General features: G+C 41.8%; 1 protein-coding gene across 1 annotated transcript in view; it reads left to right on the top strand.

Moving 5' to 3' along the window:
• Positions 1-14,117, top strand: part of ADAMTS9 (ADAM metallopeptidase with thrombospondin type 1 motif 9) — a 174,109-nt gene that overhangs the window by 132,518 nt on the left and 27,474 nt on the right. Inside the window, exon 31 of the mRNA XM_047778629.1 lies at positions 12,884-13,057. Coding sequence (XP_047634585.1) covers positions 12,884-13,057 — 174 coding nt within the window. The remainder of the gene's footprint in view (positions 1-12,883; positions 13,058-14,117) is intronic.

Genomic DNA, 14,117 nt, shown 5'->3' with positions numbered 1-14,117 from the left:
AGAAAATTCAGTGAGCGAAAATGGGGGGCAGTAAAGGATATTAAAAAGAAAACCCTGTCCACTGACATTGGAATGAAACAAAAAGTACAAGCTGTAAAATGTTCAGCAATACAAAGGGTAAGATAAGAATTTCCCATCAGGAATGGTTTTCAGAACGAGGTGAAACAGTGCTGGCACTGTGCTCAGTGCTTTATGTTCATCATCTCACTTAATCTTTTTGACCACTGGACAAAGTGGGTATTATTATTATCATCCCATTTTATCACAGGAAACGGAGGTTTGGAGACCCAACCTCATTTGTCCAAGTGTCAGACACTTAGCAAACAGAAGAAGCAATTCTCTTTAATTCTCTTAAACCATAAGATGCTACAACTGCATTCTTTTGTCTCTCTTTTTTTTTAACGCAAATGCTAATGGCGATGCCACTTTCCCCATATTTCTTAAAGATATACTTGATATGGAATGTATTCATTTTAAGTGAAAACATGGTATGTATATATTGCAAAATGATAACTACAATAAGTGTGTTTGTTATTAACAGTAACTATGTTACACTTAACTCTGATCACCTCACAGAGTTGCAGTTCTTTTCCTTGTGATGAGAATATTTAAAATCTACTCTCTTAGCAACTTTCACGTTTAATGTACGGTATTGTTAACTGTAGTCACCATGCTATACATTACATCTTTAGGACTTATGTATCTTACTATTGGAACTCTGTATCTTTTGACCACTTTTACCAGTTCACTTGCTCCCCACCCTGCCCCCACTTCTGGCAGCCATGAATTTGTTCTCTTTAAGTTCATTTTTTTTCCGATTCCACATATAAATGAAACTATATTGTCTTTGTCTGTTTATGTCACTTAGCATAAAAGTCCCACGTTGTGGCAGATGGCAGGATTTCCTTCTTTTTATGGCTGAATTATATTCATTTTTTTCCTTTCTATTACATTTCCTTTATCTATTCATCCATCATTGGACACTTAGGATGTTTCCATATCTTGGCTGTTGTAAATAATGCTGCATATATATCTTTCTGAGCTAGTGATTCTGTTTCCTTCAGATAAATACCCAGAAGTGGAATTTCTGGATCGTGTGGTACTTTTTGAGGACCCTCTCTGTACTGTTTTCCATTGTGGCTACCGCAATTTACATACCTACCCCCAGTGTATGGAGGGTTCTTTTTTCTCCACATCCTTACCAATATTTGTCATTTCTTGTCTTTTTGATGATAGCCATTTCAACAGGTATGAGTTGACATCTCATTGTGGTTTTGACATGCATTTACCTGATGATTAGTGATATTGAGCACCTTTCCATATATCTATGGGCCATTTGTCTGTCTTCTTTTGAGAAACGGCTATTCAAGTCCTTTGCCCATTTTGAGTTTGCTCAAAATGTTTACTTTTGAGTTTATTTTTGCTTTTATTGCCTTTGCTTTTGGCATTAAATTCAAAACAAAAAAAATCATTGCCAAAACCGATGTCAAGGAGTTTAGGAGTTTTATGGTTTCAGGTCTTACATTCAAGTTCTTAATCCATTTTGAGTTAATTTGGGGTATGGTGTAAGATAGGGGTCCGGTTTCACTTTTGCATGTGGTGCTGTGGGTAGTATGGACACTTTTAACAATGTTAAATTTTCTAGTTTATGGGCATGGAGTATCTTTCCATTTATTTCTGTTTTCAATTTCTTTGATCAACATCTTACAGTTTTTAACATACAGATCTTTTGCCTCCTTAGTTAAATTTATTCCTAGGTATTTTATTCTTTTTGATGCAGTTTTAAATGGAATTTGTTTTCTTACAACTGCAATTTTTTTTCACAACCCACATTTATTTATTTACAACTGCACTCTTAACCCTTGTGGGGATGCAGACTCCCAGCTCTGTTCTAAGTCAGCAGTTATGTGACTTAGAACAAGGAAGCTTAATTTTCTGTGCTTTGTATTTGCCATCTGTAAAATTGAAATAATGATAACTAGGCAAAGTTGTCCTGAGAAAATTAGAAATAAGACAGTGGTTTGGGGATTGACAGCGTCAGATAGAGAAGGAAGAAGAAGTTTCTTCATCTCTGCCTGCCTGTGTGTTACCTCTTGATTGTCTTTGTAATTCTTGCCTCAGACCTACTACCTACTCTCTCTCTTCAAGTTCTGCCAAACTCAGCCCATGTGACTGCTCCAAGGGACGCAAAGTAAGAGAGTGTTCAGAAATGACTCTAAACTGACAGCTCATGCTTTAGCCAACTTTTGAAAATGCTAGAGCCAGCTTGGAAAATGTAATCTCCATTGAAAATTCCTTATGAATTCCAAGGACTAGAAACCTTGCCAAATGTGTGCTAAGGAAAACCTCTCCTCTGATCATCCAAAATGGGCCTAGAAACTATCATGTTTGCATGGGTCCTGCAGGTGGAGCTTTCTGAATCCTTCTTCTAATATTGCTCTCAGGCTCCCTATATGAACAGAAGACGTCCTAAAATAGCCTGGTCTGTGGCTAAATTTAGAAGTTGACCAGAGGTCAACTATCCTCCCAAAGAGAAAACAGTCTTTAAGCAACAAGAAAAGCATTTTCTGGTAGTTACCCTCCTACCAATGTGCTTTCTCATCTGCCTGACCCCAAGTGGAGAGTTTGAAGCTGATGGACCTGGGTGATGAGGGAGGTGGGAGCACTGTGGGAGACTCCCAAGTGACAATGAATTGGCCATAGGGAGGCTCAGGGCAACTGGATGGGGAAGGGAGAAGGTTCATCCAAAGTGTATTTTCCTGCAGTTCCTGTTGTGGCTCAGCAGGTTAAGAACCTTACTAGTACCTATGAGGATGTGGGTTTGATCCCTGGCCTCACTCAGTGGGTTAAGGGTCTGGCCATGAGGTACAATGTAGGTCAAAGATGCAGCTCAGCTCCAGTGTTGCTTTGGCTGTGACATAGGCCGGCAGCTGCAGTTCCAATTAGACCCATAGCCCAGAAACTTCCATATGCTGAGAGTGCAGCACTAAAGAAGAAAAAAGAAAGCCTCTTTTCCTCATTTGAAAATCATGCTGGTGTTCCTCTCAGAATGTCCTCACAGCCACAAGGCTTCAAGGGAATGATGTTGCCAGCAGAAGGGCAACCACCTTCTTAGCCAAATCAGGAAAAGAGTGACCAGTTGTCCTATTTACCTGGGGCAGTCCTATTCATTCTGCCTGGGGCAGTCCTGGTATAATTATTCATTGCCCCTACTTTCTTGATCCAACATGTCCTTGTAAGCAGTACTTGATAGTAAAGCACCCTTCAGGCTCCCCTCAATCAGGCTTCACCTCTGTTCTGGCTCCCACCTCCCTTGCACCCACTTACTCTGCTCTTGTTTTACCAGATGCGTGCTTTGTGCAGGCATGTGTCTCGACGTTCTTCCCCTTATCTGGTGACACCTTGACGTGATACAGCAGTGAGATGGCAGAGCATAGTCTGAGAGCCCACTGAATCAGATGCTGGAAGCCACCCCTACCTCATTCCATTATAGGAAGTTCTCTTCTTCTTAGCCATTTTTGGGAACCAATTCAAATCTGCTGTTTGCTTTTTGAGTGTGCACTTTTTCCTTTTGCTTCCCCCCGGACAATATTAATACCCACCATTTTGTTAGAAAGACGTATTTCATGCCAGGCACATAGCCAATGGCACCCTCCTCTTCATGAGAAATAGTCCAGGTGCCCACCTTGAGGAAATGAGTTCTGCACACCCACAAGAGCATGATCATCAAGGATGTTATATACAGTCGCACAGATTGTACACTGCACAACCCTGGGGAGTACCATTCCCCAAAGCTACACTGTATAGTGCACTGGCCCTGATGTAGAAGATAATAAAAATAATCTATCTCATTGTTTATTAACCTCTGGACCAAGCCCTTTGTCTAGTATCTTTAAATGGAAGACCTCATTTAACCTGTTCCATAACTCTGTGATGTCATAATTAAATTTTTATCCTCACTTAAAGATGAGAAAATTTGCAGCTCAGCCAGGTTAATTCTTCCAAGTTCATGCATTTGCTAAGTAGTAAGACTGGGATTTGAAGCCCAGCAGCCTGACCTCTGGATCCCATGCTCTGAATCTTTATATTCTAATTGCCTGCCATGTCAACATGCACCTAATGTGAAAGCTTTTATTTATTTATTTATTTATTTATTTATTTATTTATTTATTTATGTATTGCATTTTAAGGCTGCACCTGTGACATATGGAAGTTCCCAGGCTAGGGGTTGAATCAGAGCTGCAGCTGCCGGCCTATACCACAACCACAGCAACACCAGATCCAAGCCGTGTCTGAGACCTACACCACTGCTCACAGCAACACTAGATCCTTGATCCACTGAGTGAGGCCAGGGATCAAACCTGAGTCCTCATGGATGCTAGTCAGATTCGCTTCTGCTGCACCATGATGGGAACTCCCTGAACGCTTTTATTTTTAATGGCTTGTCCAACCTCTTTCTGCACAGTTGGCCTGAAAGTAGAATTCCCTTTACTGGTGACTACTCCCACTCCCTTCTTAAAATGAAATTTTGGGTCCAGTTAGTTGACAATCAAATCTTAAGCCATGTAATTGGGGGAGAGTATTGATGATGACAAAGCACTTCATCATTGTTCATTGAGAGTCCTGTTGGCTGTGCAGGGAAAGGGGCATCAGTGTGCCTTCACCGTAACATAAGGGTAGAGCTTGGACTTTCAGATGTAGAGCAAAATAATTGGAGATGAGAAAAATGCTCTTTCCAGACATTCATGTCCCATTTGTTTGTGCCTTAGAATCACTGTCTTTTAAACAAAAACCGTTGAACATGTGGCTCTGGGAAATTGACTTCAAATCTCTCAGCTCCAATGAACTCATCTGCAAAATGGGAATTGCATGGTGTCCTTTGCCGAAGGGTCATGGAGAGGATTAAGTGAGGGATTTGGCATGGCGCCTAGAATATTTTAGACCTACAACAAATGTTCCTTCTCTTTGTACAGGTGATTCTTGATGGAGGTTTCATATGACAATCAGCACTTCAGCTTAGTCTCTGTATCAGTGTTGGGCTTTTAAGATCACCCACCAACTTTGGGCTAGTTATTTAGCTTTTCACTGCTCACTTTTTACTCACTTTAAGAATTATTATACTCATGAGGCTGAGTTTAAACAAATATGACTTTGAAATTATTTTGAAAATTACTGTCATAAAAACTTATTAATAGTATTATAATCTAATATATGAATTTACTTAGAACTGCAGAGGTCTTTTGATCAAGTTTGAATTGTGAGTATGTAAGTTATGTATCTCTTAGCTTTAATAAGGAGTAAATCTCCTGGGTCTTGCAAGTGTTTTTTTTTTTTTAAACTTTACCCAGGATACTCTCTTTCCTCCCTGGTACCTCTGCATCACAACAAGGCTGCCCTGCTCCTTCCCTCACTTCACTGACCCTTGTTCATCCTTCAGGCCTCAATCAAGATGTCACGTCCTTTCAGAAGGCCTTGCTGATCACACCTCCCCTCAAATGACTGAGTCTAACGGCCCTCCTCTCAGCCTTCATATCACCCTGAAAATACTCTGCTTAAGTAGTTAGCACTCCCTTTATTGTTGCCTGTTTCCTTGTCTATGCCATATCAGCTGTTTGAGCTCAGAAAGTGTGTTCACCAGAGTTTTCCCTAGCATTTAGCACTGTATCTACAACACTGAAGACAGTTGATGCATGAATAAATCTATGATGGAATGGAGGAACAAAATAATAGTTGGGTGGAGAGAGGGAAGGAAGGAGGGGAAAAGCAAGACATTATAGAACAATGTCTCCCAATTGGGCCTTTCTTTTTTAACTCTTTAGAATCATGACATTCTACAGTGTCTTTTAGAGCAGTCCAACAAACTCTGTTTTGCCTGCAAGAACAGCTGTTTTATTTCCTTGTCACACTGCCATGGACAAGCTGTGCTTGGACCTTTTTGGCCTTTGTAGAGCTGCCCACCCCATGGATGTTTGACCCAGAGCAGGGATTTGGGCCATTTTAATGCATATTTGGATTTTAAAAACTTTTATTGAGATCAGCTGGGGAATGATACCCAAGTTCATCTCCTTAGCACAGGAAAATTAGTAATGAGCTGCAGGTCCTCAGTCAGTTGGTCACAAAGATTTTATGAAGCTTTCAATAGGGAATGACCAGGTTCTGATGTATGAACAAGGACCAGATATTGACTCTTTATTACTCATTCCCTCTTTAATTGATTCAACAAATCTTTATCAAGCACCTGCAAAGTGCCAGGCACTAGGCATTAGGGATGCAGTAGAAAATGGGAAACTGCTGTAGTGGGACTGATGATCTAGTGAGAGAGACAGAGGGAAAACAAGCAGACAGAAATGCTGTGATGGGAACAAAAAGCAAGGTACTGAGATAGAGACAGAGCATGATAGGCCAGTCCTTCCTTCTCTAGGGTGGTTGGATGTAAGGGGCAAGAGGAGGTGATTCTAGGTAGAAGGAGGAAGGACAGAGCCCCGTGTGTTTGAGGACAAAGGCAGAGCATGTTGGGAGAGAGTTCACAAAGGGACCAGAAGGCTGAACTGATGCTGCACCCACAGGAGTGCTCAGGTTATTTTATATGTTCTGTGAGCCAGGACAAGGGTTTGAATTTTCTCCTAAGCAGTGTAGGAAATTTCCAAGCCCTTCTGGGACCTGGCCTCCACCCTCCTTATGGAATCCCCATCTCAAACTGAAGGCTCTAAGGGCCTCAGACTGCTGTAGTCTTTCCCCTGCTCCATTTCCCCACAACATCCACCTCCAGCAATGCCTGCTGAACCCCTCCTGAGAGCACCTCTATCACCCACATCTCCCCTAAACCTAGTTAACTCAGCTCCTCCTCTTCCCACTCCCTGGGCACCCTTTCCAGTTGTGATCATTCCTGCCCTTGGTCCTTCCTCTTCTCTCACTGTCCCAGCTGCAGATACCCTGATGCCTCCACCTGCATCACACTCTCTGTTAGGAAACCCAAACCTACTCACACAGCCATACAAGGTGGCCCCTAGTGCTAAACCCCAGGGGTCACCAGTTAACCAGCTGTCTTGACACGTGGACCTCCAGCTGGAAGAAGCAGCCACACTGGATGTCATAACAGAGACAGTAGATGAGTAGGATGATGTCAGGGCTCTATCCCCATGCCCAGCACAGAACTTGGCCCATTGCAGATAGGCAGACCTCATTTTATGGTGCTTCATGTTAGTGCATTTTGTAGGTACTGTGGGGTGTTTGGGGTTTTTTTTACAAATGGAAGGTTTGTGGCAACCTTGCATCAAGCAAGTAATCAGCACCACTTTTCCAAAAACATTGCTCACTTTGCATCTCTGTGTCACATTTTTATAACTCTCTCAATATTTCAAAGTGTTTCTCCATTGTATTTGTTACAGTGACCTGTGACCCGTGATCTTTGATGTTACTACTAGAACTTGCGAACGGCTGAGGTGATGGTTAGCTCTCTTTAGCAGCAAAGTATTTTTTAAATTGGCTACACTCTTTTTTTTTTTATTCATAATGCTATTGCACATTTAGTAGACTATAGTGTCAATATAACTTTTACATGTGCTGGAAAACCAAGAAATTCATGTGACTTGCTTTATTGTGGTATTCGCTTTATTGTAATCATCTGGAACCAAACCCTAAAAGTCTCTGAGGTCTGCTTGTATTGGTTGAATGAGTGAGTAACTTTAAATTTTTGAAATGTCTCCACAGTATTATTTCTGCCTTTTTCCCTAGCAAGTATACTGTTGGGGGACAAAGATGTCCAAACTCCACACATCTGACTTTGAAAATGAACCTGCTGATAATTTGAGGATGGCTTTTTCTTTTTTTCTTTTTTTTTGTCTTTTGTCTTTTTTGTTGTTGTTGTTGTTCCTGTTTCTTGGGCCGCTCCCGTGGCATATGGAGGTTCCCAGGCTAGGGGTTGAATCGGAGCTGTAGCCACCGGCCTACGCTCAGCCACAGCAACGCAGGATCCGAGCCGCATCTGCAACCTACACCACAGCTCACGGCAACGCTGGATCGTTAACCCACTGAGCAAGGGCAGGGACCGAACCCGCAACCTCATGGTTCCTAGTCAGATTCGTTAACCACTGCGCCACGATGGGAACTCCCTTTTTCTATTTTTAATTTAAAGCAATGTTATGGATTTTCTGTTGTGGCTCAGCAGGTTAAGAACCTGACATAATGTCCAAGAGGATGCAAGTTTGATCCCTGGCCTCACTCAGTGGGTTAAGGATCTGGTGTTGCTGCAAGCTGCTGCATAGTTTGCGGATGTGTCTCGGATCTGGTGTTGCTATTCCTGTGGCATAGGCCAGCAGCTACAGCTGTAATTTGACCCCTAGCCTGGGAACTTACATATGCCATAGGTGTGGGCCTAAAAAACAAAGCAAAATTTAAAGCAATATTAAATAATTGATTTGTAATTTGCATTCTTTTTCACAAAGACTCTGTGTAGCACATTCAGATGCTGCACCATCAGTTTCCCCATTTGTCCTTTGACTTGGTTGTCCGCACACTACCCAGTAATGGTAGCCTGGCCCTCATAAGGATGCAACAAGTTCTTTCATCCATGGAGAAAATCAATAACCTTAAAAAGTTGAGTAGGTGACTATGAAGAATGATTTTCTTCCCTCCATGATTAGGGTATCTCACCAAAAAAGTGTAAAGCAACTTGATTCCACTTTTGAAGGAGACAATTTCTACCCATTGTATTAAAAGACCCTTTTAGACCATCACCCTGTAGCCAACCAACCTAGCTAAATAAAATAGCTTATTTATTTTTTATTTTATAGCCCTCAATTTTAAAAAGTTATTTCCTCCCTGTTGGTTTCACCATATTTATGATCACATGTAGCTATGGGACAATAGGCAAGCTACCCAAGTTAACCCAGGGCTGTGATACTGCTTTCTTAATTACAGTGTGTGCTGAATTGCAAAGAGGCTGGTGGTATGACTATACTTGGTATAGTTTTTTCCTAAAAGCTGTAATGAAATTGGAGAAAAAAAAATCTTTTGGAAATTAAAATAAGGTTAGTTAAGCTCTCTGGCTATTTTTTAGAACATTCTAGATCATATTCCAGGACAGAGAAGTCATAAATCCGAAGTGGGTGGGAAAAGTGATATTACCGAAAGCTGATAAAAAAATCCTGTAGTGTGGGCTGGATTTGCTTTCTGATTACCCAGCCTCTATGCTCTAGTTAGGATTTAAAACTCCAGGAGAAAAGCCATGCTCATGATTTTCAGAGCTGCTATTGACTCATTCCAAACCCCCGGGCAAGTCACTTATTTACTTAGTTTAATTTTTTTAAACATTATATTCAAAGTAAGGTTTCCCAACGCCCTTTGCCACCGTTGAGAAAATAGTTTTTATGGTAGTTAACCATTATCTAAGACCAGGGCAGAATCACTTAACGGGCAGAAAGTACCCAGTAATCCTTGCTTTTCTGCTCTAAACTGTTATTTATTGATACAGGTTGAAGCCCTATGGATTAGTAAAAATGGAAGAGAACACTGGATGGTTTGGTCCAGGTTGGCTGTTCAATAATCATTGTCTTCTCTGAGTCACCTAAGGCCTGATTTAATAAGGAATTACTTCTCCATGGGGAGTTAAATATGTCTTCTTCATAGTTCTAGACATCACAGATTAACCATTGTTTTGTTTTGTAACATTCAGTGGCTTATTTGGCTTTTGTGTTTTTAATAAAGAAACAAAAACAGGAGTTCCCGTCGTGGCGCAGTGGTTAACGAATCTGACTAGGAACCATGAGGTTGCGGGTTTGGTCCCTGCCCTTGCTCAGTGGGTTAACGATCCAGCGTTGCCGTGAGCTGTGGTGTAGGTTGCAGACGTGGCTCGGATCCTGCGTTGCTGTGGCTGAGCGTAGGCCGGTGGCTACAGCTCCAATTCGACCCCTAGCCTGGGAACCTCCATATGCCGCAGGAGCGGCCCAAGAAATAGCAACAACAACAACAACAAAAAGACAAAAGACAAAAAGACAAAAAAAAAAAAAGAAAAAAGAAACAAAAACATTATTCCTTCACAACGGTTCGCAGAATCCTCCAGGGGAAGAAAAACCACCAGAACTGCTAAGCCAGGGTTGAGCTAGATACTGGGCTCAGCCAGCCTTCTGCACTGGTGGGAAGGGATTTGTTCCTCTTTGCTCATTTCACACTGTGTTCTATTTTTAGTTGTGCCCCAGAAAACTTATGAATGATTCTGTACTCTCAATGTTGAGATTTGCTTCCAAGTAGCAGAAACCTTGAGTTAAGTTTGTACGTGATAAGGGGCTACCAGGACATACCACCTACATATCCCATCTACTTTCTGAAAGGAAAAAAAAAAAACAGCTCCCAAAAGATGTGGAATGAAGTACTGGTTTATGCACAACATGGAAGGACCTTGAATGCATTATGCTAAATAAAAGAATCCAGGAGTTCCTGTTGTGGTTCAGTGGGTTAGAAACCCGACTAGTATCCATGAGGATGCAGGTTTGATCCCTGGCCTTGCTCCGTGGGTTACAGATCTGGTGTTGCTGTGAACTGTGGTGCAGGTCACAGACGTGGCTCGGATCCCGCGTTGTTGTAGCTGTGGTATAGGCTGGGAGCTGCAGCTCTGATTTGACACCTAGCCTGGAAACTTCATATGCTGCAAACGTGACCGTAAAAAGCAAAATAAATAAATTAATTAATAATAAAAATAAATAAATAAGTAAATAAATAAATAAATGAAAGAAGATAGACACGAAAGGCCGTATATCAGATGACTCCCATAGTGATATGAAGAAGATTGGTGGTGGCTGCAGGCTGGGAGGAAGGGGAGATGAACAGGAGTGCACACAAATAACACAGCCTCTGCCCTCAGAGAGGAGCTATATTTTAGTAGCAAAGATGGACACTGAAGAAGTAGACAGCTAAGTAGCAAGGTTTTGTTATTATTTAAAATTCCATTTTTCATATGAGTAAACTGGGAGTTAGCCTAAAACCCAGGATACCCAGGTTTTTGTGAGATGGATGGGATCAATGTTTTCATTCCCATAAACCAAGTGGAGAAAATAGAGCAAGTGGTATTCTTGGACGTTCCATTCTAGGAGGATCTCTGTACCGACCACAGATTCCTTCTGGTTTTTTTTTTGCTTTAACCAACAGCAAAGCCCACCTTAGAGGTTTTTACCTAAATTATCTGTGTTGTTAAAGGTCTTCCAAAGCCTATCCTATCGGAAGCATCTGTGTCACCCAGCATTTTAAAACTCTAGATTACACTGAAAAGCCACCATGTAACCAAGCTGGGTTAAGGACAGTTTAAGTTCCCTTTAACCAGGGATTACAAACCTGTTGCCTCTGGGCCTTATCCCACTACTGTAAGCTGTCGTTGTTCACATAATGTCCTTTAAACTTTCTCCTTTAGCCTCTTTAGGGAGGCCCATAAATTCCACTTCTTTTTTTCCCCTCATTAGCCTCCTTCTCTTTTATTAACTGCCTCATCCCATGAGTTTGGAATCCACCTTGACTCAGAAATGTCTTTCCTGATATACCTCTTGCCTTTCTTCTTTTTTTTTGATAGTAAAATACATATATTGTAAATTCACCATGTTAACAATTTTAAAGTATACAGAAAAGCTCTTCTCAAGTCCCTGAAGGGGGTTATTTATGGGGTATGAAACTGTCCCCTGAAATTGACAACTAGGATGAGAGGCTGGAGTCTGCAGAGAGATGGGCTTAGAACATGAAACGGGCCTCCTGGACAGGGAATAACTTCCCTGATTCTAGAGGTATTCCAACACCATCTGGCCATAAAGAGAGTCAGTGTTCGAATGGGTGAAGTAATCAGGGCTTAAGGTCCTTTCTAAACCTGAAATCCATTCATTCACACTTTGATTGCTTCATTCAGATAGCTACTTTTTGAATGCCAAATGCTGTTCCAGGAACAGTGTCATTGTTACATGAGTCCAGGTTCATACTGCTCACTGTGTGACAGGCCAGTAAATCAAGAGAAGAAGTGTTGGCAGGAAGGAATGGCAACTTTATTCAGCAATCCAGCAAACTGAGAAGATGGTGGACTAATGTCCCAAAGAACCATCTTATCTGAGTTAGAATTCAGTCTTCTTTTAGGCTAAAAGAAGAAGGGGGTGTGGCTGGTTGTTGCCAATTTCTTGGCCCAGGAATCCTTTGTTCTTACAGCTGTCCAAGTAGTTCTGGTCAAAATGTTCCTATAATTCTCCAACAAAACCATTGTTATTTTCTTTTCTGCAGTTTTTGGTCTTTATATGAATGGGTAAGTATTATACCTTTAAAGGTCAGAGCCTTGAGAATGGGTTGTAATGTAGATTTCAGACTATAGGCAGCATTCTTTTACAAAGGTGCAGAGCCAGCACGACTAAGCATAGGTGGCAGAGCCCAAGACTTCGAGCTAAAGGAAGAGCTTCAGTATGGAGTCAGTTTGTTCTTCTCTGTTACACTGTTAAGTAATGGGCATAAAATAACGAGTTCCCTGCCTGCCCTCAAAATCTTACAGTCTTGGGAGATCCTGTGTGGCTCAGACGTAGTGAACACACCTAGTACCCATGAAGATGTGGGTTTGATCCCTGGCCTCACTCAGTGGGTTAAAGGATCTCTGGTGTTGATGTGAGCTGTGGTATAGGTAACAGATGCAGCTTGGATCCCACATTACTATGGCTGTGGCAAAGGCTGGCAGCTGCAGCTCCAATTGAACCCTTAGCCTGGGAACTTTCATATGCCATGGGGGCAGCCCTAAAAACCAAAAAAAAAAAAAAAAAAAGTTACAGTCTTAAAGGGTAAATAGGAAAATGAATTATGATGATGTATCACAGGATATGAGAAGTCATTTGTTATCTTTCCATGTCACCACTTGTCTGTCTGTCTTTAACAGTGCACCAAGACTTGTGGCGAAGGCTCCAGGTACCGCAAGGTGGTATGCGTGGATGAGGACAAAGGTGGTGAGGTTCATGGTGTGCACTGTGACATGAGCACACGGCCTGCGGACCGCGAGAGCTGTAGTTTGCAACCCTGCGAGTATGTGTGGATCACAGGAGAATGGTCAGAGGTATGGTCCTGGGGATTCTGTCACCACTTTCAGGTCAATGATGGCCTAAGGATAGTAGAGTATGAGGGCAGGAATGTAGAAGACTCACCCCCACCTGCTGATTCTACTCCTGAGAACTGTGAATTCTCAGACAAGTCCCTCTGTCTTCCTGGGCCAGAGTCCTTCATGTGAAGACTGAGGGAGGTGCATATGATGGTGTCCATGCTCCCCTCACCTCTTCATTCTGTCATTCACCTTGCCGTCCTGTTAGTGTGATTCAAAAACAATTCTTACAGGACTTACAAATTCATATGATATCTGTCGGTGTCAAAAGAAAATAGAAAGTATAAGAAAATGTCTTCATGTCAGGGAGGCAATAGGGAACAGTGAGGACTGTGACCAACTAGCATGTGATATGTAAAGGAAACAGGCTGTCTTTCACTCCAATGGAGGCCATGCAGAAATTTGGGCCCGCTGTTACCAAATCCGAGCTTTTAAGAGAAGACACAAATACGGGCTTTAATGTGAGCTCTCCTAATTTTAAAATGTGGACTCAGGAGTTTCTGCTATGGTGCATTGGGATTGGCTGTATCTCTGGAGCCCTGGGATGCAGGTTCCACCCCTGGCCCGACACAGTGGGTTAAGGATCAAGGGTGTTACCACATCTGTGGCATAGGTTTCAACTATGGCTCGGATCTCATCTCTGGCCCAGGAACTCCATATGCCAAGGGGCGGCCAAAACACAAAAGCAAGAAAGAAAAAGAAAATGAGGGCTGCAATTATTTGTTTAAAGCTTTGTATGGGGCAAACCAAATACTACCTTGGGCCAGATATGGCTTGCCCACCCATATTTAACCATCTCTGATCTGGAGGAACAAAATAATTCTCTGTAACATCCAAGGGATATCAAAAGTCTATTTTTCCTTATCTCTTGCGGTACACAGTGCCTACCTACAATTTTTATTATTAATAATCTAAAAGTAATAGTCACATGATTATATTTTCAAACCTCGTTGTATTTTCAAATACTAAAAGACCTTAAATAACATCAATAGCAGTTGTCATTTGCCCCAAAGAAGGG

This window comes from Phacochoerus africanus, chromosome 1, assembly GCF_016906955.1.
Source record: "Phacochoerus africanus isolate WHEZ1 chromosome 1, ROS_Pafr_v1, whole genome shotgun sequence".
Lineage (NCBI taxonomy): Eukaryota > Metazoa > Chordata > Mammalia > Artiodactyla > Suidae > Phacochoerus > Phacochoerus africanus.
This window is presented reverse-complemented; position numbering and strand designations above follow the sequence as displayed.